The sequence below is a fragment of the Hyalella azteca genome, unplaced genomic scaffold (genome assembly GCF_000764305.2).
Source record: "Hyalella azteca isolate HAZT.00-mixed unplaced genomic scaffold, Hazt_2.0.2 contig15955, whole genome shotgun sequence".
Taxonomy (NCBI): Eukaryota; Metazoa; Arthropoda; class Malacostraca; order Amphipoda; family Hyalellidae; genus Hyalella; species Hyalella azteca.
In genome coordinates this window covers 609-28,037 of record NW_025945783.1, presented here as the reverse complement: position 1 = coordinate 28,037, position 27,429 = coordinate 609, and the positions used below count along the sequence as shown (strand labels likewise).

General features: G+C 41.4%; 1 protein-coding gene across 1 annotated transcript; it reads left to right on the top strand.

Moving 5' to 3' along the window:
• On the top strand, positions 1–27,429 carry LOC108671533 (sortilin-related receptor-like; the record flags this gene model as incomplete). The annotated part of the gene is made up of 15 exons (XM_047884696.1): positions 1–145; positions 614–721; positions 4,457–4,564; positions 4,840–4,950; positions 5,543–5,647; positions 9,483–9,593; positions 10,289–10,393; positions 11,496–11,600; positions 17,754–17,864; positions 18,478–18,582; positions 19,467–19,583; positions 21,698–21,802; positions 23,291–23,401; positions 25,926–26,033; positions 27,410–27,429. Coding segments are annotated over exons 1-15 (1,575 nt in total), but the record flags the coding sequence as incomplete, so codon positions are not given.

Here is a 27,429-nt window from a genome sequence, read left to right as displayed (position 1 = left end):
ATGTTAGCAAACACCAGTGCTTATCAGGCGACGTCACTCACAGCTCTTGTTGCGCTGCAGGGCACGAGCAGCTGCTGCAGGCTGCTGCTGCTCCTGGCAGCCGCGGCAACCGCAGCTGCAGGAGAACAAACTTCTGCAGGCGCAGGTGAGTCTGAGTCTCCAGGTGCTTTTTTTGTGATTAATATGAATTAAATTAAAATAACTGGCATTACATTGCTCTGACCTTTGCTTTATCGACATAACTGGTTATCTCTCCGTAACAGCATTATTATTTTTGGTAATCCATACGCAACAGCACAAAATTCCCCTTGTAATCCCTTTCTCAACTCCTCTCTTTCAATACAATCTTATTAAAACTAAGCACTCAATCCGGGATGAGCTCATATGCAGCCCGCCTAATAACCTAAACGCTAATAACCGATAAAAACGCCCCAAAGTCTTCATCCTTCGAGATAAATCGATTTCACTGAGAAAATTAATTATAATAATAGCATCATTATTCTCACATTAATGAATCAGAACAATTACTTCATGACCACAAAAAATGAATACATCCATTAGAATTTCTGAATCAGGATCTGAAAATTCTTCACCGCATTACTTGTGATTGCAGGCGTGTGCCGCTCTGATCAGTTCAAGTGCGCCAACGGCCGCTGCATAGACGAGGCGTGGCGGTGCGACGGAGACAACGACTGTGGCGACGACAGCGACGAGCGCGACTGTGAGTTGCCTGATGAGTCGAACGCTTCCGCGCAATTCTCTTGTCCATTATTTCGAGTTAATATGAGGATCTGTTTCTGCTCTTAACATTCAATCAGTTTCTAGAATATAAATGAATTATTCCTCGACTGCATTCAATTATAACGTTTTACTGTCGAATTATATTCACCGTTTCGCAAGCACGCTATGACTAAAGTCGAGTTGTCGAAATTAACCTCTTCTGGGGCCTATATTTTCTTTCCACAGGAAGTTTTGGGCCCACTGAACCCATTGCATATTAATTGCATATTATTACATTGTTTTTCCACCACCCCTGATGCAATGTTATAAACAGAACGTACATCACATTCACATCCCATTTATATTCTTACTCGCCTTGCGTTCAGCAAACCCGATCACCCTGCATAAAATTAGCTCGTTATCTTAATTAGTTAGCCCGACATTCATGGCTTCTTTAAGGCCCTGATTGAAAACCGAGAGGCTTCGAACAGGCTCGGCTCTTCCCTAAGCGTTTCTTCACTAATTAGGATAGACTTTACTCCACTCGCAAATGAGATGGCGATATGGATTTTTCCATACTTACCCAGCTATTTATTTATAAGCGTCGACCAGTAATAAAAAATATGTAAACTTCGTATTAAAAGAGTTTTAATGAGAGGAAATTTCAAGAAACTTTGAATATTATTGTTCATCATGTCTGCGACTTTTACACTTTTTTCGAGATATAAACGGGTTGTAATTTTTATTGTCAATTGTATGGTATATTCGGCATTCCTTGATCAGCTTCCTTGTTATAGATATTTTCTACCAAAAAATATTTATGATCGAGTCTGCTGATACGCGGAGGGAAAATCCCGCATACTAGCTGCTCAAATGGGGACGTTGTGCAATGTTTGAGGGGAAAGAGACGTCGTAAATTACTCAACTGTCAGTTCACAACGGGTGGCATGGTAAAGGCGAAGTCAATGAGGGGCGAAGAATAATACGTGGCCAGTGGTCGGCCTATCCAATTAGTTATAGCCGACCGTTGGCCATTCCTTGGCCACCTGAAAGCGACCAGTTACCGCAAAGAAGGGTCTGGCTAGGATATCATATTACAAAGAGTACAAGCTCGAGGGTAGCGACTGGCCGAGCTTTGGGCAGATCAATGATTTTACACGATGGTCGCGAAAACCTCGCTCTCAGACTTCGCTGCATTTTGACTACAAGCCTTAATTTATCGCAGGCTGCACCGGAGACCACTTCGTGTGCGGCAACGGCACGTGCATCCACAAGCGTTGGGAATGCGACGGCTGGAACAACAACTGCGGAGACTGGAGAGATGAGAAGCATTGTGAGTACAAGGAAGATATAATGAGTCAGTAAGTGTGTGTGTCATCACATCACGAGTCGACGATGTTATTAAATTAATATGATGGCTAATTGTATGCAATGATCTTGCGTGCTGAGGTTCAAATAAAATTAGATATGCTCCGACTTTTTGTCCGTTCTCCTCATGGAGACAAATAATCCATAAATAATACTCATCAAGCGACCTGCGACTTGACGGTCAAGGCTACCTCCATGTGCTTATGTTTGACATTAAAAAATTACTTGCTTCTTTATGCGTTTTGTTGAATGCGCTGTAATGGGAAGGGAAGATACTCGAGAATTTTAGATCACTATGTTCCTAGCAATATAAAAAATATTGAAAAACGTGTGTCGTTACTGGAGACATTTTATACTGGAGATATAGGAAAATTTGTTTGGATAAGGTAATGAAGGTCGCTTATTGCGTCACTAGTTACTACGCAATCAATTATATCAATCAATTGTAGTCAATAAAATTGAGATAAATAAATTTTATTGAGAAAATTAATTAAAGCAATAACATCATTGAATACGCATTAATGAGGCAGACCAATTCCTTTGTGACCACCATTAAATGAATACCTACATTAGAAGTTTTTCAATTAGGATCTGAAAATTATTTACCTCATTACTTGTGATTGCAGGCGTGTGCCGCGCTGATCAGTTCAAGTGCGCCAACACCGGCCGCTGCATAGACGGGGCGTTGCGGTGCGATGGAGACAACAACTGTGGCGACGGCAGCGACGAGCGCGACTGTGAGCTGCCTGATGAGTCAAACGCTACCGCACAATTCTACTGTCTTTTATTTCGAGTTAATATGAGTATCTGCTTCTGCTCTTAATATACAATTATTTTCTTTGATATAACTGAAATATTCATCGACTGCATTCAATTATAACGCTTCACTATCGAATTACATTCAATGTTTCGCAAGCATGCCATGACTAAAGTCGAGTTGTCGAGTTTAACTTTTTATGGAGCCTATATTTTCCTTACACAGGAAGTTTTGGCCCCGTTGAACCACTGCATATTGAGACTTTTCCACCACCCCTGATGATTAAATAGGGGTTTTAAATAAGAAAATATGTTTAAGATAGTTTTGAGATTTTCACTATAAATATTAATATACTTTTATTATATCGGCAATCTCTTTAATTTCGTCAGGTTAGGTCCGCAGTGGCCATTTTTGGCACGTGAATAGGTTCTCTTTTTGGAAAGGTTACGGCAAACTATAGTACAAAGAGAGGGTTGTAATGAAACACTGATACATTTTAATCAAGTCACGAAAAGTTCAAGAATCGGCAACAGGCCATGGGCCTATTTCTTCAACGCCGACACTTCTATTCTATTCTATTCTATTCTATTATTCTAAGGCCGTTTAGATAGTTTAAAGGTAACAATGTGTCGTTGGATGCTGTTAATGGGTTGATGGATTCTTTCATAAGGTTCAGTGAGTGCATTTAGATGGTTCGTTAAATGCATTTGGTTGATTTTTATATGCATTTGGCGTGCATTCCGGATGTATTTTGACGGCTTATTGAATGCATTTAGCTCGTTGAATTAGAGGATGCAAGTGACATGGTGGATGTTATTAGGAAGTTCGTTGAATAAATCGAAATGTTTAGTTGTAGGTATGTTGAATACATATTCGTAAACTGCCTATGGTTCGGAAGTTCTATGCATTTCAATGGTTGAATGATTCGGTAGGTGCATTTAAATGGATTGTTTCATTCACTTGGATGGGCAATTGTAAATTTTTATTTGGTTTGCAGAACGAATTTTAATGGTTTGTGGGATTATTAATTTTTTCGACTATTCGGCTGCTTTTTTGGACCATGTGAATGGTTAGTCATGTGCAATTTATTGCTTTGTGAGACACAATTTGTTCACATTTTCATCTGGAGGGTTGATAACAATTTCATATGGAGGAGGGTCGATGCATCTGGAGGGTTGATTATAAAGGAGTTTTGCAGGCTGATGGTTGCTTCAACAAGATTCGCTTGTTGCATCCTTTTATTTTGTTAGAAACATTGTTTGCTTCTTTGCTTTTATAATTTTTGGTATGTTCCGATGGTTGGTTGGATGCATTTGGATGGTTGGATGCATTTGCCTATTAAAAGGATTTAGGAGTTAATATCGACAATGAGTTGAAATTTTCTAAGCATATTGAAGGTCAAGTTAATAAAGCCAATTTTCACGTGCGCCATCACCGGCCGCTGCATAGACGATACGATGGCGAAAACGACGCGATGGCGCAAACGACTATTTTGCTACAATCACGCGATAAAAATAAAATAATAGGATTTTACCCTTACCGCTACTCACTCGGCTTGCAGGATTTCTAATTAGTTATAACGACTTTGACGGCTTCTTTGATTTATCGCAGGCTGCACCGGAGACCACTTCGTGTGCGGCGACGGCAGATGCATCCACAAGCGCTGGGAATGCGACATCTGGAACAACAACTGCGGGGACTGGAGTGATGAGAAGCATTGTGAGTACACGGATGATGTATTGAGTCTGTAGGTGTGTGTGTGATCACATCATGAGTTGGCGTGGGTATTAAATTAATATGATGCCTAAGTGTGTGTGATGATCTTGCGTGCCAAGGTTCAAATAAAATTAGCTTCAATAAACAGTTATATTAATTAATGCTGACAAAGTCGCACAAAAAATAAATATTAGATTAAAGTAAACAAGTCACTCATATTGCGTCACTTGTTAAGTCATAGGTCTGAAAATTCTTTAGCGCATGACTTGTGATTGCAGGCGTGTGCCGCTCTGATCAGTTCAAGTGCGCCGACACCGGCCACTGCTTACTCGAGATATTTCGGTGCAACGGACACAATGACTGTGGCGACGGCAGCGACGAGCGCGACTGTGAGTTGCCTGATGAGTCAAACGCTTCCGCGCAATTCTACTGTCTTTTATTTCGAGTTAATATGATGATCTGTTTATGCTCTTAACATTCAATTATTTCCTTGATTATATATTAATTATTCCTTGAATTCATTCAATTATAATGTTTCACTATCGAATTATTTTCAATACTTCGCAAGCATGCTATTACTAAAGTCAAGTTGTCGTTTTCTTTTCTTTTTCCCCATGAAGTTTCGGGCCCTCAACACAAATTGCATATCGAAACTTTTCCCCCACATCTGATGCGATATTATGAACAACACATTCATCACATTCTTATGTGGGGAGTGAAGTATGTGTGCCACCTTAATCTCCATTTATATGGAGATTAAGGAGGCCTTCTGAGGAGGAGTCACTGTGCAATTTTTATGAAGCCTTTTTACTAAAAAAATTATGAATTTTATATTATATGAATGTGATTTTTAGCTAAAATAACTGAATAGGATAAACACAAAAATATTGACACACTGATTTAAAAATCACGGCTGCTTGCCTGGCTCGAATGTTTCCCACTTAGTTAGCCGACATTCACGGCTACTTTGATTTATCACAGGCTGCACCGGGGAACACTTCGTGTGCGACAGCGGCAGCTGCATCCAGAATCGTTGGGAATGCGACGGCGAAAACAACTGCTGGGACTGGAGTGATGAAAATCATTGTGAGTACACGGCTAATGTAATGAGTCAGTCAGTGCGTGTGTCATCACATCACAAGTCGCCGTAGTTATCAAATTTATGTAATGGGTAAGTGGGCAATCAGATTCCTATCACGAGTCAGTGGGAAAATTCCTTCCAAATACTCACATTGCTGTTGTGACTCACATTACGAGCTAGTCGCCCTTACTCACTCATTCCCATATAGTGAGTAATTAAGGGCAAGTTCAAGTTTCATTTAATAAGTTCAAATATTGTTCAAATCACCAAGTAGCGCTTGTAGTTTAATCACAGTCTGCGCTAACGCGGGATTGGGAACCCGCAAATGTGCTGTGCACATTTGCGGGTTCTTATTCTTATCTTATAAGAATAAGATAAGTTCTTATTCTTATCTTATCATATCTTATACAATAAGAACATCTTATAAGATGTTCTTATTGTTTTTTCTCGTGAGGCGTTTTTTTGCATAACTTGTAGCATCAAACTTTTGTTTTGTAGGTAATATCTAACCGGATTTTTGATCGGCATTTAGTTCATAAGTTACCTTATCATACCAAGCCTTAATTTAATTATAGGAGGAATGTCACTATATTGCCTGAAAAGCGAATTCACTAGGAATTTAAAAACAAAGAAAACTCCAAAAAGGTAAACATATCTCTATTGAAAATATTTTGTAGTCCAGCTCCATTGTCAGTTCGAAAAAATCTAGAAACACAAATACAATCAGAAGGTAATAGAGTTGGGATTCAAAAGAAAAAAAATACAGAAGTTAAAAACCTAATTTTATAGGCAAAAGGTGGAGTAATAAAGTAAATACCTATCAATTAACAAGTTCTAGTAGATAAGAACTAAAGCCTGCGTTTAAACTAGGACTCTCTTCAAAAATATTCAAGGATTCCAAAATACTGAGATCGGATGCAACAGAACTAGAAGCTAAAACCTTAAAGTCAGTGTCAGACACTGGAACGTTGCATTGTTCGGCTTGAGTGCGCACAGCCGAATAAGGGGTGGGCAATTGTTTCTGTTCCGAACCTCTTATTCCCAGCCGATTAAGGGGTGGGCGAGTCTCCGTTCAGCCGTGGTCGAGAGAGGACGCTCATGCTCGTGGTCCCAAATTTCTTAATTTTTAACTTTTTACTGTGCCGTTTTTTGACCTTTTTTCGCATTTTTTATGATCCGTGTCAGAGAATAACTGAATTTCAGTGAAGTCAGTAAAGCGAATGAACTTCAGAAGCGAGAGTGCGAATAGAATGAAGAAGCCTATAGTGAAAGTGTTTTCATTTTAAATAACGCGGACTTATAGAGTCAGTGGGGTTGCTGCGAGGGTAACGCGTAACTCCTGGCCCACGCGGGACAATACAGCCTTTGTGTTCGTGCCTACCTCTTCCTAGCCTAGCTCTTCCCATGAACACCTAAGCCGCTGAGATCGCCGCTCTCTGAAAGCCGCTATCTCTCAAGTCTGTAACAATTTGTAACAATCAAACAATTTGTACAATTTTTACTCAACTTGATTTTCGGTTTTAACTTGTGTTTATCTAGCTCTTGCATTTCAAGATGTCTGCTCAGAGAGGAAAAAGATTAATTCAGAAGGCCTCCGCAGTCCTGTTAAACCGAAAGCGAAGATCAAATCGCAAAGTGAGTGAGAGGAAATTTGTAAATTTTGCAGGCTGGTTTCGATTAACGTCAATGACGGTACAGTGGCCTGTGATCGTTGTGGGGATATCATCTGCAACAATTGTGCAAAGTTGAGCAAGATACACTGCTCGGTTATTCGCAGAAACAAGACAGGACACTGGTATTGCCAGGACTGCTAACAACCTGCACTTAGCGCTGTAAAAAGCGAAAAAAATGGTGGAAGAGAAGTGTTCTTCTATGTTTTCTGTCTTTAAGGCCGAAATGGAGGAAACCATCAAACAGGAGTTGAGAAAGAGAGCCGAAATGGAAGAGAATCACAAGAAAGAATTGAGCTTGTTGCGTAGCAAATTACGCTCGTTACGAAACGAGGTTGTGGAAATGAAAGATCATCTGCAGAAAATAGCGATAACACATAAGGTAAAGGCCGCAAAGATGTCATCTTTGATCTCGCCAACGAGAGCACTCGTGAACTGCTGGATAGAGAGAGAAGAAGACTTAATATTGTTTGGTTTAAGGGGACCGACTACCCTCCGGAAAAACTTCTACAGTTATTATCCGATCATCATTAAACTTCAAATACGTACGTAAAATTAAAAAAAAAATAACATTTTGCTTCTATGAATTTTTCAAAAAAATTTATAGAAAACGAGAAATTCATAGAAAACGGCTAAAAAGGGGTACTTTGGAAAATCTATCTCCTCCTACAAATATCATCCTACAACATCGAGACACGTATCATTCGGTTTATAAAGACCATCCCTATCGATTTGAAGAGCGCTTTTCTTATTTTCCCCTTATTTTTTTTATGCGCGTTTTTCCCATTTTTCTCATTTTTCCACCCTCCCCCCCCTCATCATTGAATACGCATTAATGAGGCAGACCAACTCCTTTGTGACCACCATTAAATGAATACCCACATTAGAAGTTTTTCAATTAGGATATGAAAATTCTTTACCTCATTACTTGTGATTGCAGGCGTGTGTCGCTCTGATCAGTTCAAGTGCGCCAACACCGGCCGCTGCATAGACGGGGCGTTGCGGTGCGATGGAGACAACGACTGCGGCGACGACAGCGACGAGCGCGACTGTGAGTTGCCTGATGAGTCAAACGCTTCCGCACAATTCTACTGTCTTTTATTTCGAGTTAATATGAGTATCTGCTTCTGCTCTTAATATACAATTATTTTCTTTTATATAACTGAAATATTCCTCGACTGCATTCAATTATAACGCTTCACTATACAGTAGAATTACATTCAATGTTTCGCAAGCATGCCATGTCTAAAGTCGAGTTTAACTTCTTATGGAGCCTATATTTTCCTTACACAGGAAGTTTTGGCCCCGTTGAACCACTGCATATTGAGACTTTTCCACCACCCCTGATGCGATGTTATAAACAACGCATACATCACATTTTTACCCCTTATACATTGTTCATGGCCTCGCGTTCAGGAAACCCGATCGCCTTACCTTATGACCTTATCATGAGTTCGGGACTTCCTAGTCCCTGGTCACGCTGATGCGCCGCCTTCGCCGTCCTCCATCTCCGAGTCGTCGCTGGGCAGGTCCCCCCGCCCTCGGGTCCCGGATGCAACGTTGGACGTGGACACCTTACTTAAAATTAGTTAGTTATATTAATTAGTTAGCCCGACATTCACGGCTCCTTTAATTTATCGCAGGCTGCACCGGCGACCACTTCGTTTGCGGCAGCGGCACATGCATCCACAAGCGTTGGGAATGCGACGGCTGGGTCAACAACTGCGGAGACTGGAGTGATGAGAGGCATTGTGAGTACACGGCTGATGTAATGAGTCAGTAAGTGTGCGTATCATCACCGCACGAATTTGCGAAGTTATTAAATTAATATGATGGCTAATTGTATGTAATGATCTTGCGAGACGAGGTTCAAATAAATTAGCTTTAAGAAACAATTATATTAATTCATGCTGACGGAGTCGCACAAACATATGAATATTAGTTTAAAGTTAACAAGTTTATCGAGTCACTTGTTAAGGCATGGAGGTCACTTAATGCGTCACTAGTTTCGTTACGTGGGTCACTTATTGCGTCACTATACATAATTGAGTTACTTATTTTGTCACTGGTTACGAACAATTACTGCGTGACAACAAAAAAATGAATACACACATTAGAATTTTTTCAATTAGGGTCTGAAAATTCTTTACCTTATTACTTGTGATTGCAGGCGTGTGCCGCTCTGATCAGTTCAAGTGCGCCAACACCGGCCTCTGCATAGACGGGGCGTTGCGGTGCGATGGAGACAACGACTGTGGCGACGACAGCGACGAGCGCGACTGTGAGTTGCCTGATGAGTCGAGCGCTTCCACTCGATTCTACTGTCTTTTATATCGAGTTAATATGAGGACTTAATTCTGCTCTCATTATTGAATTATATACTTGAATATAAATGAATTATTCCTCGCCCTTATTCCAACCATAACGTTTCCATAACGAATTATTTTCAATGCTTCGCCGCAGGCATGCTATGACTAAATCCGTGCTGTCGAGTTCAACCTCTTCTGGTGCCTAGATCATCCTTGCACAGGAAGTTTTATCCCAGCTGAGCATATGGCATTTTCGGGCCACATTCTTAGTGATTTTTCGTAAGGGACTTGGCAGACGTTTCCTCCACCTCGGATACATGTATTATGAACAACACATACTTCACATTCTTACTTCTCCACCTTCTTATTTTATGCCTCGCGTTCAGGAGACCCGATCACATTGCATGTAGCGTATATGTGAAGAAGGAGGAGGTGTTCTGTGAGGGGAAGTGTACACGGAGTGGTTAAATGACTTCCATTCGACTAATCTAAATAAAATTAAATTAAGAATTTTCTTAAATTGAATTTAGTCTGACACTATTTTGCTAAAATCATACGATAAAGAAATAAATAAAATAATAGGATTTTACCCTAACCGCTACTCACTCGGCTGGCAGGATTTCTAATTAGTTAGAACGACTTTGACGTCTTCTTTGATTTATCGCAGGCTGCACCGGAGACCACTTCGTGTGCGGCGACGGCAGATGCATCCACAAGCGCTGGGAATGCGACGGCAGGGACAAGTGCGGGGACTGGAGTGATGAGAAGCATTGTGAGTACACGACTGATGTAATGAGTCAGTAAGTGTGTGTGTCATCACATCATGAGTCGGCGTAGTTATCGAATTCATTTATTGGGTAAGTGGGCTATCAGATTCCAATCACGAGTCACTGAGAGAATCCTTTCCAAAAATTCACAATACTGTTTTGACTTACAACCTGTGTTCGCCTGCATACCATGTTTCTATGATCAGGAAGTTTGAATTCAATTTTCATTTAATAAATTCAAATAATGTACATATAATTAGTCGGATTTTGCTGTTAAAATTTATTATAATCAGCGTTAATGTAAAGTTAGGAACCGGTACGTGTAATGAGCGAGTTGATGGTGCAAGGTGCATTTCTTTATCGTTTGGCGTTTGCTGGCACAGCTTGTGGCGTGGAACCTTTATTTTTTACTCAATAATTTTATTACTCAAATACCCTACCGTGCCACTAGTTGGTCTGGAATTACATTGCAAATAACGAGCATTACAATGCTCTGACCGTTGCTTTCTCGGCATAATTGGTTGTCCCTTCGTAACAACATTATTATTTGCGGTAATCCATACGGAACTGCACTGTATTCTACTGGTAATCCCTTTCCCCACTCTCCTCATTCAATAAAATCTTATTAAAATTAAGCACTCAATCAGGGAGGAACTCATATGCTGCCCGCTTAATAACCAAAAACGCTGATAACCGATATGGGCTCCCCAAAGTCTTCATCTTTTCTTCGATATAAATCAATTGTATTGAGGGAATTAATCAAAGTAATGACATCATTGTATACATATTATTGGAGCAGAACAATTATTTCGTGATCACAGAAGACTGAATGCACACATTAGAATTTTTTAATTAGGATCTGAAAATTCTTAACCGCACTATTTGTGATTGCAGGCGCGTGCCGCTCTGATCAGTTCACGTGCGCCATCACCGGCCGCTGCATAGACGATACGATGGCGAAAACGACGCGATGGCGCAAACGACTATTTTGCTACAATCACGCGATAAATAAAAAATAATGGGATTTTACCCTTACCGAAACTCACTCGGCTTGCAGGATTTCTAATTAGTTAGCATGACTTTGACGGCTTCTTTGGTTTATCGCAGGTTGCACCGGCGACCATTTCATGTGCAGCAACGGCAGATGCATCCAGAAGCGTTGGGAATGCGACGGCTGGGACAACTGCGGGGACAAGAGTGATGAGAAGCATTGTGAGTACACGGCTGATGTGAAGATTCAGTGAGTGTGTGTGTCATCACATCATGAATCGGCGCAGTTATCAGATTCATGTATTGGAGAAGTGGGCTATCAGATTCCAATCACGAGTCACTGAGAGAATCCTTTCCAAAAAGTCACATTACTTTTTTGACTTGCAATCCGAGTTAGTTTGCATACCATGTCTCTAAGTGTGAATTCAATTTTCATTTAATAAATTTAAATAATACTCACATCATTAGTTGGGTTTTGCCGTTAAAATTTATCATAATGAGCGTCATTGTAGAGTTGGAAACTGGCAGGTGTAATTTGCGAGTTCAACGTGCACCAGTTGAACTTTGGTGCAATGGCCTTCTTGTGACCGACGAGGGGGAGGAGTTCCTTCTACCGACGTCTCAGCTAACCGTTGCGGAATCCCTTCCTGTCCCATCCCACTGCGCAGGATTTTCTCCACCGGAGCGGTCTCTCCCGGCCAACCTGCTCCGGATCCTTCTTGTAATGGCCGGAATAAATCCCAACCCCGGGCCACGAATCTGGATATGCGCAGTTTGTAACAATACCATAAACAAAGCCCAATATTTCATACGCTGCCGGACTTGCTACAACAAGTGGTACCACATGGTCGCCAGCTCAACGCAAATTAACAACTACTTCCTCTGCAACAACTGCCCAAGGCCTCTTCCTCCCCCTCCCCCATCCGCCGACCGGGCTCCCAAGGCCCGCTCGTCCGCTCCGGCACCCATAGCTCAACGAGCCAATCCGCCAACGCATCCCAACTCACCATTAACCGGGACCTTGAGGTTTCTCCAATTTTACCGTAACGGGTTACAGAACAAAGCTGACGAAATCGAACTCTGTGGCCACACAAAACATTCAAGTAGCAGCTATCCAAGAAACAAAACTGTCTTCCCTGCCCAAAGATTAGAAATTTACCAACTTTGACGTCTACCGTAAAGATTGGAGAAGGAGGCCTGATGATGCTGATCCATAACAGTATCTCTTTCCCAATTAAGCCACTACCAGACCATAACACAATCGAACAACAGGCGATAACCATCAAGGCCAATAACACCGATCTTAACATCATTAACATCTGCATCCCACCCCAATCCTCCTGCAAACCGAACTTCAAAGTTCTCCCATCTCTTAGTGCAACTCGCGCATACAGGACACGCGCGGCACTCCCATCTCTCTGACACTCGCGCATACAGGACACGCGCGGAGAAGAACTGGCAAATGAGATCGGCCATTCCGACCACGGAACGCTGAACATGGACACACCAACCCGGCTTCCAACCACAGGACAACCCTACTCGCCAGACCTCTCAATCGCCTCAGACACCCTGATCACCCACATGGACTGGGACACCATGACCACCCTATCATCCGACCACCTGCCAATCATTACACTGCAAGCAGACTATCAGACCACCAATAATCCGAAAATCACCTTCACGAACTTCACCGAAGCCGATTGGAAAAAGTACTCTGCCGACACTGAGGCCGCCTTCGAGAACTCCGTCTCCCCCACCAATTGTCAACAGCCGAACCAAATTTCGTAAAATTATTATCAGATGAAGCAACCACAATATTCCTTTAGACCGCCACATTTGTTCTAAGCCAGGCCTCTCTAAAGACATCATCAACCTCACCCGACAGTGAGATAACCTCCGTGCTGTCGACCCCACCTCCGACGACGTATCAGCCCTTACTGCCCGTATCCACCAACTCAACAACGACATCAAAAAAAGTCCGATGGAAGCAATACCTCTCTGCCTTTAACCGCCATACCAACGTTAAGCGCCTCTGGTCAACAATAAAGGCGCTTGCAAGCCAACCGAAAAACTACCCCAATAACGCCAACAACTTCAATTCGAGACCCATCAATAACACCAACAAGCACGCTGATCGCTTCAACAATCTCTTCACTAAAGTCACTGTCCAATAAACTCAATAGAATAACAACCCGGAAGTCAAAGAACCTCAACCATTCGGACAGTCCCTCTCTCTCAACGGCACAAGTTGCCAATGCAATCATACAATCCCGTCCTTCTAAAGCCACTGGGCCAGACAAACTCACCATCTTTCACCTCAAATATCTTGGACCACTCGAAAATACCTACCTGACCCAACTCTTCAATGCGTCCCTCCGAACATGACGAATACTCGACGTCTACAAATCCATCAAAGTCATACCGCTGCTCAAACCTGGCAAACTGGACAATGACGCCGAATCCTATCGATCAATCTCCCTGCTTTGCCTCGCCATCAGAGTCTTGGAACGATGCTTGCTACCCATTATCACCCAACACCTGCCCCTGGCCGATCATCAACATGGATTCAGGCCCGAACATTCGACCACGACTGCGCTCACCCTTCTCACTACGGACATCATCTACGGTCTGAACCAAAAGAGGCCAACCCACCGAACCATTATCGCCGCTCTGGACCTCACCAAAACCTTTGACACCGTCAACCACCGGACTCTGATTGACGACCTTGTCTCCTCCCCACTACCCAGATCTATCACCCGCTGGATCTCCAACTACCTACACGGCCGTTCTGCCTCAACGGAATTCCGCCAACAAAACTAAACACCAAATAATCCACATAGGCGTTCCACAGGACTCCGTTCTGTCACCTGCCCTCTTCAATTACTATGTCTCCAAGGCACCCCAACCACCACCCAACATCAAAATCTACTCCAATGCCGACGATTTCATAATCAACAGCACTGGTCCCGACGCCGACCTTCTTACCCAGCAACTCAACGATACCTTCCTCAACTTCACCACTTCACTCTCCGCAACCTGGAAATCTCTACTACCAAATCAACAGTCACCCTCATTAGACCGCACACGGCCCAATACAACTACCACCCTGAAGTCAAGATCAACAATCAACTCCTCCCGCTAGAACACAACCCAAAAATCCTTAGTTTATCTGCAGAGCCACCTCCCACACAATGCCTGCCACCAAATCACAAGACCGCACACCTAACCCCGCAACATGAGAGATACTCCTTCCCAAATAAAAATTAAGGGTGGAGCACCGATGATTATAGGTGGCGATAGTAGATTATAGGTGGCGTAACGGTGGGTGGCCAGATCTGCCAAAAATCGACAGTAAAACATCAATAAATCGAAAGGGTGGCGAGTACAGGTGGGAGTCATCGATGAATCATCGATGATTTATAGGGTCTAAAACATCTATGGCTCATTGCAGACAAATCTCTTGCGAGCCACAGATAACCGTTTGCCCAAACTGCACAGTGCATGAAGGTATTTGCCACTGTAATTTATCCAACGTAGAAAGGTGTTTTTGGGTTGCAGGTCATTCGAGTTAAGACGAAACCAAGACTTGTGCTTGGCGTTCTGACATTCGTTCGGCGTTCTGAGACGAAACGTTCTGCGTGCTTAGCATTTAAGATTAAGTTCTGTTAAGAAGATTTAGTGTGAATTCAGTAGGTACGAGCAAAACTGACAGATAGAAGCAAGGTGTTCACAAATTTTCCAAACCAAAGTGAAGCCACTGGGCATGTATCAGACTGCTTCTGATATAAATTGTCCGCAGAACAATAGAAAATTTTTGTTGCAAAAAATTGTTTCTCAAAAGATGACAGCGAATCCAATTTTTTATGTTCACACGAGATATTGAGTAAATTTATTACGAATTTTGCGTATACGCCAACTGGCTGTTTTGGAAATATTGCGATCAATTCAGACTAATTATTGTATCATTAGGTATAAATTGTATGGATCGATTAAGTGTGTTATATAATATTGACAATATTCTCAAATCGCCTCATTTATCTAAACTCTAAAGCCACGTCGACGTAGTCTGTAGAGGTAAGGCATCTCTAGAGCAGAGCGGCTCGGCGGCTCCCAAGCACAGCAGTCGAGTAAGCACACGTTCACACGAGTTGGGTTTACGGGAGTCGGCCTTGAGCTTCCTAGTAATCTTAACTATGACCTGCTTCCTACTAATCTTTACCATGTCCTGCTTAAAATTTGTGCTTTCCGAGTTTCCGGGTTATTTGCTCGTCAAAAAAGTATAATTTTTACGCAGAGGGATACGAATAAAAATTCGTCTGTCTATCGCTTACTTTGATAGTGGAATTTAATTATTTAGAGAAATTTGCTTATACAGTCCGATAATTATTTCGATTTTAAGTCTAAATTTATACTAGAGTGGTCCTGGTATCTTTTGGACGCAAAATATTAAAGATTATGCAAGAGAATAATAGTGACATGAAGTGGAGCAGGTAATTCCACGCCTGAAATTTCAAAATAATCGAGTGATATCAATTCTTTATTTCACGCAAGAATATTCTTGATAAAAATGTTTCGAATTAAACCGCTGTCAAAATTGGTGTAATGTTCACATTATGAAACTTCGATGCTTATTAAGCATTTTTCCGTAGCCTTTACTCTGAGATGAACCATCGTTCGTTACGAATAAACGGAGTTTGTTTCAGTGGCTGTTTATTTGAATGTAGCAGCATGTTCAAATAAAATTGTAGATGGAACCATCTAATCATCACGGTGGTAGCACTAACTTCTGTCATTCGATGAAATTAATATTTGCAATACTTCAGTCAAATATTTAAAAATTACTCTAGAGCCTAGTCCTCTCCTATAGCTCAACGGTAGATCTGCTTCGCGTGTGGGAGACCGGAGTTCGAATCCTGCAGGCAAGGAGTTTCTTCAACTCGATTTCTCACGAGGTATGCGTATGGTACTCTGAAAATTTGTTCCCGCTACATGTCTGACATTGTTACTTGTACTATCGTGGTAGATCTATGTACGCAGCCCCTACAATGCTGATTGTTTGGAACTATGTCAGTAAATACATAAGCATCGGATTAGAAACTAAATTAAAATTTTTTTAAGACTTAATTTTAAAAAGTGGCCATCGGTGGCTCGTCAATGTACCACTGGTGCCAATGGGTAGTTATTTGCGGAAGAAGAGCTTTACGGGTAGGGGGGCCATAGGCAGGTTATAGGTGTGGTAAAGGTGGTGCACGCCACCCTTAATTCACTGTATAAATCATAGCTGCTCCACCTGTGGCGTCCGCCTATAGTCATCTTAAAAACATAGGTGCTCCACTCATAATTTTTATTTGGGTTTCACCAAATACGTCAATGCTGTTCAACCTTTACTCCAAATCAATATTGACAGTGCTTCCCATAGAGCAGCTAGTAGCACTCCACTCCAACGCTGCTCGAGCTGGCCTCCTCCACTCCCAGCTATAGATAAATCTGAACAAACACTCCAAAGATCCGCAAGACGAACGCTGGCTCAACTTCGCTCCGGCTACTGTATACTCCTTAACAGCTAAAAAAGCAGAATCTACAATAACACCAATGACCTGTGCAACTACTGTCATCTCTCCCCGCATGACGTGCCCCACCTTTTCGACTGCCCTAACAATCCAACACCAATTAGCACCATAGACCTTTGGAGGGACCCAGCTGCGGTAGAGCGCTGGCTCCTGCCACGGCTGGCACAGTGACGCTGGGATCGGACGCGGGGCAACAACAACAACATTTGCGAGTTGAGGGTGTAAGGATTTTTTTTCTCGTGAGGCGTTTGTTGGCACAACTTGTGACATGGAACATTTATTTTTCACGCAATAACTCAACAGAAATCAACATTGCTACTCAATTTATAAGCTAAATAATCATACCTTACCGTGCAACTAGTTAGTCGGACATGAAATTGCAAATAACGGGTATTACATTACTCTGACATTTGTTTTTTTTCGGCATAACTGGTTATGCCTTCATAACAGCATTATTATTTTTGGTTATCCGTACGCAACACTACATTCCCCTGGTAATATCTACCCCCACTCCACTCATTCAATAAAATATTATTAAAACTAAACACTCATTCAGGGATGAACTCTCATGCAACGCGCCTAATAACCCAAACGTTAATAACCGAAGGAGACATCTCAAATCTACATCCTTTCATCGATATATTCATTGAAAAAATTAATTAGAGTAATAACATCACTGAATACTCAGGAGAACAATTATTTCGAGTCCACGAAAAACTGAATACACACATCAGAATTCCTAATCTGATTTAGGATTTTTAGATTAGGATCTGAAAATTCTATACCGCATTTCTGGTAATTGCAGGCGCGTGCCGCTCTGGTCAGTTCAAGTGCACCAACACCGGCCGGTGCATAGACGAGTGGTATCGGTGCAACGGACGCAACGACTGTGGCGATGACAGCGACGAGCGCGATTGTGAGTTGCCTGATGAATCGAGCTGTTCAGCGCAATTCATCTGTCTTTTAGTTCGAGTTGATATGAGAATCTGCTTATGCTTTTAGTATTCAATCATTTTCAAATATATACGTGAATTAAAACCCGACTGCATCCAGTTATAACGCTTCGCAAAAATTCTATGAGTAAAATCGAGTTATCGTTTTTAACCTCTTCTGGGGCCTAAATTTCCTTTTCGCAGGGAGTTTTGGGCCCGCTGAACTCATTGCACATTGAGATTCTTCCGCCACCTCTGACGTAATGTTATAAACAACACATATATCATATTCTCACCTCTACACATTCTTTTTCAACTTGCGTTTATGAAACATGACCCCTCTGTTAAAAATATTTATGTGGAGATTATAAGCTGGTCTTCTGAGAAGCAGGGTTCATTGAGAAGTTTTTATGACCTCATTTAAAAAAATAAAATTTATGAATTTCATGAAATCGAATTAGTCTGACAATGTGCTAAAATTACAGAATAAAGACAACAGAAAAATACGCAAGGATTGAAAAATCACTGCAGCTTGTCCGCCTTAAAAGTTTTCCTAATAGTTAGCCAGACATTTACGGCTTCTCTGATTGATCGCAGGCTGCACCGGAGACCACTTCGTGTGCGGCGACGGCAGATGCATCCACAAGCGTTGGGAATGCGACGGCAGGAACAAGTGCGGGGACTGGAGTGATGAGAAGCATTGTGAGTACACATTGTGAGTCTGTGTCATCACATCATGTGTCGGCATAGTTATCAAATACATGTAATGGGTATGGGGGCTCTCAGATTCCTATCACGAGTCACAGGGAGAATCCTACCCAAAAACTCATCTTGCTGTTTCAACTTGCAGTCTGAGTTTGTCTGCACACCATGTTTCAAAAATGAGTAAGTGCTAGGTCAATTTTCATTTAGTACATTTTAATAATGTTCATATCATTAGTTTGGTTTTCCCGTTAAAATTGATTATTGTCAGCGATAATGTGAAATTGAAAACCGGCCAGTGCTATGTACGAGAAAGAGCGTGAGGTGTTTTTCTTACTCGTGGGGCGTTTGTTGGCACAACTTGTGGCGTGAAATCTTAATTTTTTACTCAAAAATACAACAAAGATCTTTATTGATAATCAATTTATAAGCTACATAATTATGGCATACCGTGCAACTACTTTGTCTGGCATTACAGTGTAAATAACGGTCATTACAACGCTCTGACCGTTGCCTCCACGACATAATTGGTTATCTCTTTGTAACAACATTAGTACTTGTATTCTCGGTAATCCATACATGACTGCACTAAATTCCCCTTTGTAATCCCTTTCCCCTCCCCCCTTATTCAATAAAATCTTTTTAAAATGTAACACTCATTCAGGTAAGAGCTCACCTGCAACTCACCCCAAAGATACCCCAAAGTCTTCATCCTTCCATCGATATAAATTAATTTTTTAGGAAAATCAATTGATGTAATAACATAAATAGTACACATTATTGAATCAGAATAATTACTTCGTGACCCCCAGAGACTGGATACACACATTAGAATTTTTTAATTAGGATATGAAAATTCTTTACCGCATTACTTCCGATTGCAGGCGTGTGCCGCTCTGACCAGTTCAAGTGCGACAACAACGGCCGCTGCATAGACGGGGCGTTGCGGTGCGATGGAGACAACAACTGTTGGGACGAAGAAGACAGGGACGAGCGCAACTGTAAGTTGCTGGATGAGTCGAGAACCTCGGCGCAATTCTACTGTCTTCTAGTTCAAGTTGATATGAGAATCTGCTTATACTCTTAATATTCAATTATTTTATTGAACATAAATGAATTATTCCTCGAGCGCATCCAGTTATAACGCTTCACTACGGAATTACTTTCACTGTTTTGCAAGCATGCTGTGACTAGAGTCGAGTTTTCGCGTTTAAGTGGACCATATACGTCGAAAATCGAAAAAAATTCGGTTTTTCGGGCTCATTTGAAGCTGCAGAAAAGGCGCATCAAACGCAGCAAGCCGCATGTAGGCGTGTGCTCTAGTTTTTGCGGGAAGCAGATTGAAAGTTATATAAAATTATTATTTTTTAACTACAGAACTGTAACTGTACAGAAATTTATTCAGAGAAGATTGAATTTATAGATTATTTCTTGCGTTAATTAAGTTGGATTTAATCTCTTTTTGTTGCCGCAAGAAAAGGCGCGTATTAGGGCACATATTGGAAGCACGGAGGGAACATGGTGGGTACACGGAAGGAACATGGAGGGAACACGGAGGGAACATGGTGGGTACACGGAAGGAACATGGAGGGAACACGGAGGGAACACGGAGGAAGAATGGAGGGAACACGGAGGGAACATGGAAGAAACATGGAGGGAATATGAAGGGACATAGAGGGACATGGAGGGGACATGGAGGGAACATGGAGGGAACACGGAGGGAACATGGAGGGAACATGGAGGGAACATGGAGGGAACATCTAGGGAACATAAAGGGACATAGAGGGACATGGAGGGAACATGGAGGGAACATGGAGGGAACACGGAGGGAACATGGAGGGAACGCGGAGGGAACATGGAGGGATCATAAAGGGACATAGAGGGACATGGAGGGGACATGGAGGTAACATGGGGGGGACATGGAGGGAACATGGAGGGAACACGGAGGGAACATGGAGGATACACGGAGGGAACATGGAAGGAACACGGAGGGAATACTGAGGGAACATGGAGGGAACTCGGTGGGAACACGGAGGGAACATGGAGGAAACATGGAGGGAACACGGAAGGAACATGGAGGAAACATGGAGGGAACATAATGTGACATACAGGGACATGGAGGGGACATGGAGGGAACACGGAGGGAACACGGAGGGAACATGGAGGGAACAGGGAGGGAACACGGAGGGAACATGGAGGAAACATGGAGGGAACACGGAGGGAACATGGAGGGAACATAAAGGGTCATAGAGGGACATGGAGGGGACATGGAGAGGACATGGAGGGAACACGGAGGGTACACGGAGGGAGCACGGAGGGAACATGGAGGGAACACGGAGGGAACATGGAGGGAACATAAAGGGACATAGAGGGACATGGAGGGGACATGGAGGGAACATGGTGGGAACATGGAGGGAACATGGAGGGGACATGGAAGGAACACGGAGGGAACATGGAGGGAACACGGAGGGAACATGGAGGAACATGGAGGGAACACGAAGGGAACACGGAGGGAACATGGAGGGAACACGGAGGGAACATGGAGGGAACATGGAGGGAACACGGAGGGAACANGCTTATGCTTTTAGTATTCAATCATTTTCAAATATATACGTGAATTAAAACCCGACTGCATCCAGTTATAACGCTTCGCAAAAATTCTATGAGTATAATCGAGTTATCGTTTTTAACCTCTTCTGGGGCCTAAATTTCCTTTTCGCAGGGAGTTTTGGGCCCGCTGAACTCATTGCACATTGAGATTCTTCCGCCACCTCTGACGTAATGTTATAAACAACACATATATCATATTCTCACCTCTACACATTCTTTTTCAACTTGCGTTTATGAAACATGACCCCTCTGTTAAAAATATTTATGTGGAGATTATAAGCTGGTCTTCTGAGAAGCAGGGTTCATTGAGAAGTTTTTATGACCTCATTTAAAAAAATAAAATTTATGAATTTCATGAAATCGAATTAGTCTGACAATGTGCTAAAATTAGAGAATAAAGACAACAGAAAAATACGCAAGGATTGAAAAATCACTGCAGCTTGTCCGCCTTAAAAGTTTTCCTAATAGTTAGCCCGACATTTACGGCTGCTCTGATTGATCGCAGGCTGCACCGGAGACCACTTCGTGTGCGGCGACGGCAGATGCATCCACAAGCGCTGGGAATGCGACGGCAGGAACAAGTGCGGGGACTGGAGTGATGAGAAACATTGTGAGTACACGGCTGATGTAATGAGTCAGTAAGTACGAGTGACATCACATCATGAGTCGGCGGAGTTATCAAATTCATGTAATGAGTAAGGGGGCTATCAGATTTCTATCAGGAGTCACTGGGAGAATCCTCTCTGAAAACTCGCATTACTGTTTTAACTTATAATCTGAGTTAGTCAGCATACCATGTTTCTAAAATGAGCAAGTGTGAATTCAATTTTCATTTAAAACATTTAAATAATATTCATATCATTAGTTGGATTTGGCCGATAAAATTGATCATAATCTGGGATAATGTGGAGTTGGGAACCGGCACGTGTGACATGCTAGTTGAGGGTGCAAGGTAAACGTTTCTCTTTCCCGTGAGTCGTTTGTTGGCACAACTTGTGGCGTGGAACTTTTATTTTTTACTCAATGACTTAAAAGGGAATTTTATTGATAATCAATTTACAAGCTACATAATCATACCATACTATGCAACTAGTTTGTCGGGCATGACATTGCATATAACAGGCATTACATTACTCTGACCGTTGCTTTCTTGGCAAAACTATTTAACCATTCATAAGAACATTATTATTTTCAGTAATTAGTTCGTAACCGCACTACATTCTCCTGGTAATCCCTTCCCCCATTCCCCTCACTCAATAAAATCTTATTAAGATTAAGCACTCATTTAGGGATATGCTCCTATGCAGCCATCCTAATAAGACAAACGCTAATAGCCGATATAGACGACCCAAACTCTTCATCCTTCGAGATAAATCAACTTTTTCGAGAAGTTGAATTGAATGATAAAATCAGTTAATGCTGAATAAACACATGATAATTTACGCGAAACTCACGCAAAAGGCTGAATAAACACATTATAATTTTTTAATTGGGATCTGAAAATTCTTTAACGAATTACATGTGATTGCGGGCGTGTGCCGCTCATGTGAACCACCTTGTCAGACACCTTATCATAAGAGACTGATCGTGCCGCCTTAGCAGTGGTGCAGTTTGCTTTGTAGTCCCCTGTTAACAGACGCTGTATTTCTTTGGTAATCTCTTTCCATGTTTTAATAAAATCCTCTGATAACTAATTACTGACTCTGTGATAAGTTCAGCTAAAGACCGACCAATAAACCACTGTCTTCTTACCAATTCGTCCACTTATCCAGGATTTTAATCAAGTACAATCTTATGTCACCGAAGTTTTTACGATTGCAGAAAAATCCATGGAAATAATAAAGTCTAAATTGTTTTGAAATTAGGAATTCGATTCCAAACCCATTTTCAAATTGTCATATAAACTAAGACCCAAGAACATATTTCAGGTGAACATCCAGAAGAAGCAGTATACAGGTAGGAAGATAGATCATATATCATAAAGTAGATATTAATATAGCCAAACGATTGTTTCGTAATCTAAAAAAAATCAATTTCAGTATTTACCAATTCTCAATTATCGTCTGAACATAATTTTCCAAATTACTTGTGATTGCAGGCGTGTGCCGCTCTGATCAGTTCAAGTGCGCCAACACCGGCCGCTGCATAGACGAGAAGGATCGGTGCGACGGAGACAACGACTGTGGCGACGACAGCGACGAGCGCGACTGTGAGTTGCCTGATGAGTCAAACGCTTCCGCGAAATTCTACTGTCTTTTATTTAGAGTTAATACGAGGATCTGCTTATGCTCTTAATATTCAATTAATATCTTGAATTTTAATGAATTAATCCTTGACTGCATTCAATTATAACGCTTCACTATTGAATTATTTTCAATGTTTCGCAAGCTTGCTATGACCAAAGTCGAGTTGTCGAGTTTAACCTCTTCTGGGGTCTAGAATTTCTTTCGACATGAAGTTTTGGGCCCATTGAACCCATTGCATATTGAGACTTTTTCCCTACATCTGATGCGATGCTATAAACAACACAAACATCACATTCATACCTCAACACATTCTTCCTCATATCGCATTCAGGAAACACAACAATCCTGCATAAAATATTTATGTGGCTATAAAGGAGGCATTCTGAGGGGGCGGTTCAATTTTTTGGCCCTGTCCTTACTCAACAAAAAATGAAATATATTGAATTTTCATGAACACTTTAAGTGCTGTTCGACTCACCTGTGGGTCGTTGCTGATTTCTATCTGCTGCAAAACGACCCACGTACCGGTGGGTCGTTTATAAAATAATACCGAATATTTGGAGGAGCCGAAAAATTAGTATTATTGAAATTTGCAGCAGAGTGGGGTTGATGTCATGATATAAAAGTTTGAGATAATAGAAAATGGCCTTGCTGTTTTTTCAATTACCATATAAAGCATATTTATTATTGCCAATCGCAAGGTTTTAATTTGCGAAAAATACCGGCGAATTAATTATTATAGTTTGAAGCGAAACATGACCAGCTCGTAAATGATTTTCTAGAGCATCATTCACAAAGTATTTTTACTTTTCTTCTCTGAATGGGAGATCACTTTATGTCATCCCACTCAGCGCTCTCTCGTCATATCTTTCGAGTCAGGAGTTTTGAGCAAGTAAGGGACACTTGGCTTGCCACCTGTTATTTGAGATAGTCTTCCCTCAGGCTGCAATTCTTCCATCGGATATCCATACAGGAGTAAGAGGGTTATAGATTTTATGAATTTTACAATTGTTCAATTGTGCCGCCCACTACAGTATTTGTTGAAGATTAAGAAGGCGCTGAGCACAGTTCATCCAAACAATAGTTCCAAACATAATTTTCGGTACAATATTCTAGATTTTCTCAAAGGACTGTCACTCAATTCTTAACTATCCTTCATTTCTTTCATCACTCGATTCATCACACTCTGAACGTCGGTCCCCTCTTGGTGAGAACGTGTCATCTGATGGAATAGTATCATCACGGTCAGAAAAAGATTCATCACGTTTCGTTTTCTTAGATCCACCATTAAGCTAGATTCTTCCATAATGAACGGTCTGAAAATACAAGAAAGTGAGGTGTAAAATAAAAAAAAATATTGCAAAATAAATTATCAGCAAATTGTTGCACGACCCATATGCGGGTCGTTTCGCAGTGACATGAAAAATTTCACACTCGGCTGCGAACTTATTGCGCTAACATGCAGAGCACATTGATAAACATACACCCAGCCTCCCACTTCGATATCTCGACAGGCACTGACGCTATAGCAAGCCAAAAATAGCAACACAAGCTGGCAGTCGACCATTTTCGGGCTTCGCATTTAACGTTTTAAATTGAAATAGTCGGATATTACGCTGTTGCCGACGCGTAGATGCGGGTGGAGTCTGAAGGACCTACATTATGTCTCTGGCAAACGTATGATTTCTATAATTGATTTGATGGAAAAAGAAAACAGTGATAAATTTAAAGTATACTGGATTATGGGTTGTCCGTTTACAGCTGAGAGGTTGTGTAATATCGACAGTAAAAATGAGTTGAATAAGGCAATTGAAATATTTAAAATCAGATGTAAATTTAAGTGTGAAAAAATGTGTTTTGAGGAGCATGAGAGTGATAAGCAGAAACTGCACAGAAGAAATACCAAGTCAATACACATGCTATGGCATGTGTATTGATTAAAGCATAAAATAGTATCATTAATAAATAACACGCAGACTTCAAGTTCAATTTAGTGGTGACCAAGTTAAAACATTGAGGAGAATAATTATGTTGCAAAATCTTAATTTAGTCATGCCCCCTCTTAAATAATATTCGCAATGAAATAGCAATTAACTTACCAAAAAATAGTAATGAACAAACACTCGTTAGGAATCAAAGGAATGAGAAGCAATTCATGAGAACAAATAAACTAAAATGATGCTGAAGTATTGAAGTGGTTTGGTTACCATTGAGTTCTAAAGTGCAACAGAAATACTACCGCCTGACGGCAGTATCCAATTTTGAATCATGGAACATGAATGGATTTAACACATAGCACTCTGAGATAAAATGAACACATTTGCAATAAGAGTCTCCACTATTTCATTCTAAACAATTTGCCAATAAAAAAACCTCTACCTAACAGTCACCAAAGCATTTGGTCTTCTGAGAACAAGGCAGCTTACCCGGCTCGAATGTTTTTCAATTAGTTAGCCCGATATTCACGGCATCTTTGGTACATCACAGGCTGCACCGGCGACCACTTTGTGTGCGCCAACGGCAGCTGCATCCAAAAGCGTTGGGAATGCGAGGGCTGGCGCAACAACTGCGGGGACTGGAGTGATGAGAAGCATTGTGAGTACACGGCTGATGTTGTAGTACACGAAGAAACAACATTGATTGCTGCTTGATTTCAGGTTGAAATGTTGAACAACCAAAATTAAACGTCATGTCAACGTCGAAATCTGACCAACACTAGAAGGGACGTAAAACAATCTTGTTTCAAAGTGGAAACAACGTGTCGATATCGGTACGTTGAATAATTAGCTATTTACCTGCATGGAAGTTATGTTATCACACAAACATTGAATGAAATACATGTATATAAGTGTACAATTAATGGCCAGAGAAAGCATTTCAATTTTCAAGGAGTCGAACAATTCTTTAGCATATTTCTGTTGCTCGTGCACGCGAGCTATTGTGGTCAATGTTGCTAAGGCGTCGCGCGGTCTTCAGCGATCCCGGGTTCGAATCCAGCTACGGACTAAAAACAGGTTGATTCTTCAACGTTGATTCAACCAGAGAATTTGACGTTGCAGCAATGTCGTAGTAGCAGCATTGATTCAACGTCGCGTTGTAGCGTCGGTACGACGTTTCATGAGAGACGTTGCTTCAATTTTCATTCTAAACCTCCTATTTCACCCCGATCCCAATGTCGTAATAGGTAGTTGATTCAACCACCGAATTCCTGCTGGGATGTTTTTAAAATGAGTAAGTGTGAGTTCAATTTTTATATACTAAATATAAATAGGGTTCATATCATTTGTTGGGGTTTTCTGTTAAAACTTATCATAATCAGTGCTACTGTGGAGTTGGGAACCGGCATTTGTGATGTACGAGTTGAGGGTGAAAGGTGTTTTTTCTTTCAAGTGAGGTGATTGTTGGCACAACTGGTGGCATGGAACTTTGATTTTTTACTCAATAACTTAATCGAGATCTTTATTGGTAATCAATGCACAAGCTACATAATCATACCATACTGTGCAACTAGTTTTAGGGCATTCCAGTGGAAATAATAGGCATTATATTGCAAATAACGAGCATTACAATGCTCTGACCGTTACATTCTCAGCATAACTTGTTATTCCTTCGTAACAGCATTATTATTTTCAGTAATCCATCGTAACTGCTCTACATTTCCCTGGTATTCCTTTCCCCCCCTCCTCTCATTCCATAAAATCTTTTTAAACTAAACACTCGTACAGGGAAGAGCTCATATGCAGCCTCCAAATTACCCAAACGCTAATAATCGATTAAGACCCTCCCAAAGTCTTCATACTTTCTTCGCAATAAATCAATTTTGTCAAGAAAATTAATTAATGTGATAACATCATTGAATTCACATTATTAAGGCAGAATAATTGCCTTGTGACCACAAAAGACTGAATCCAAACATTGGAATTTTTTCATTGGGATTTGAAAATTATTTCCCGAATTACTTGCGATTGAAGGCGTGTGCCGCTCTGGGCAG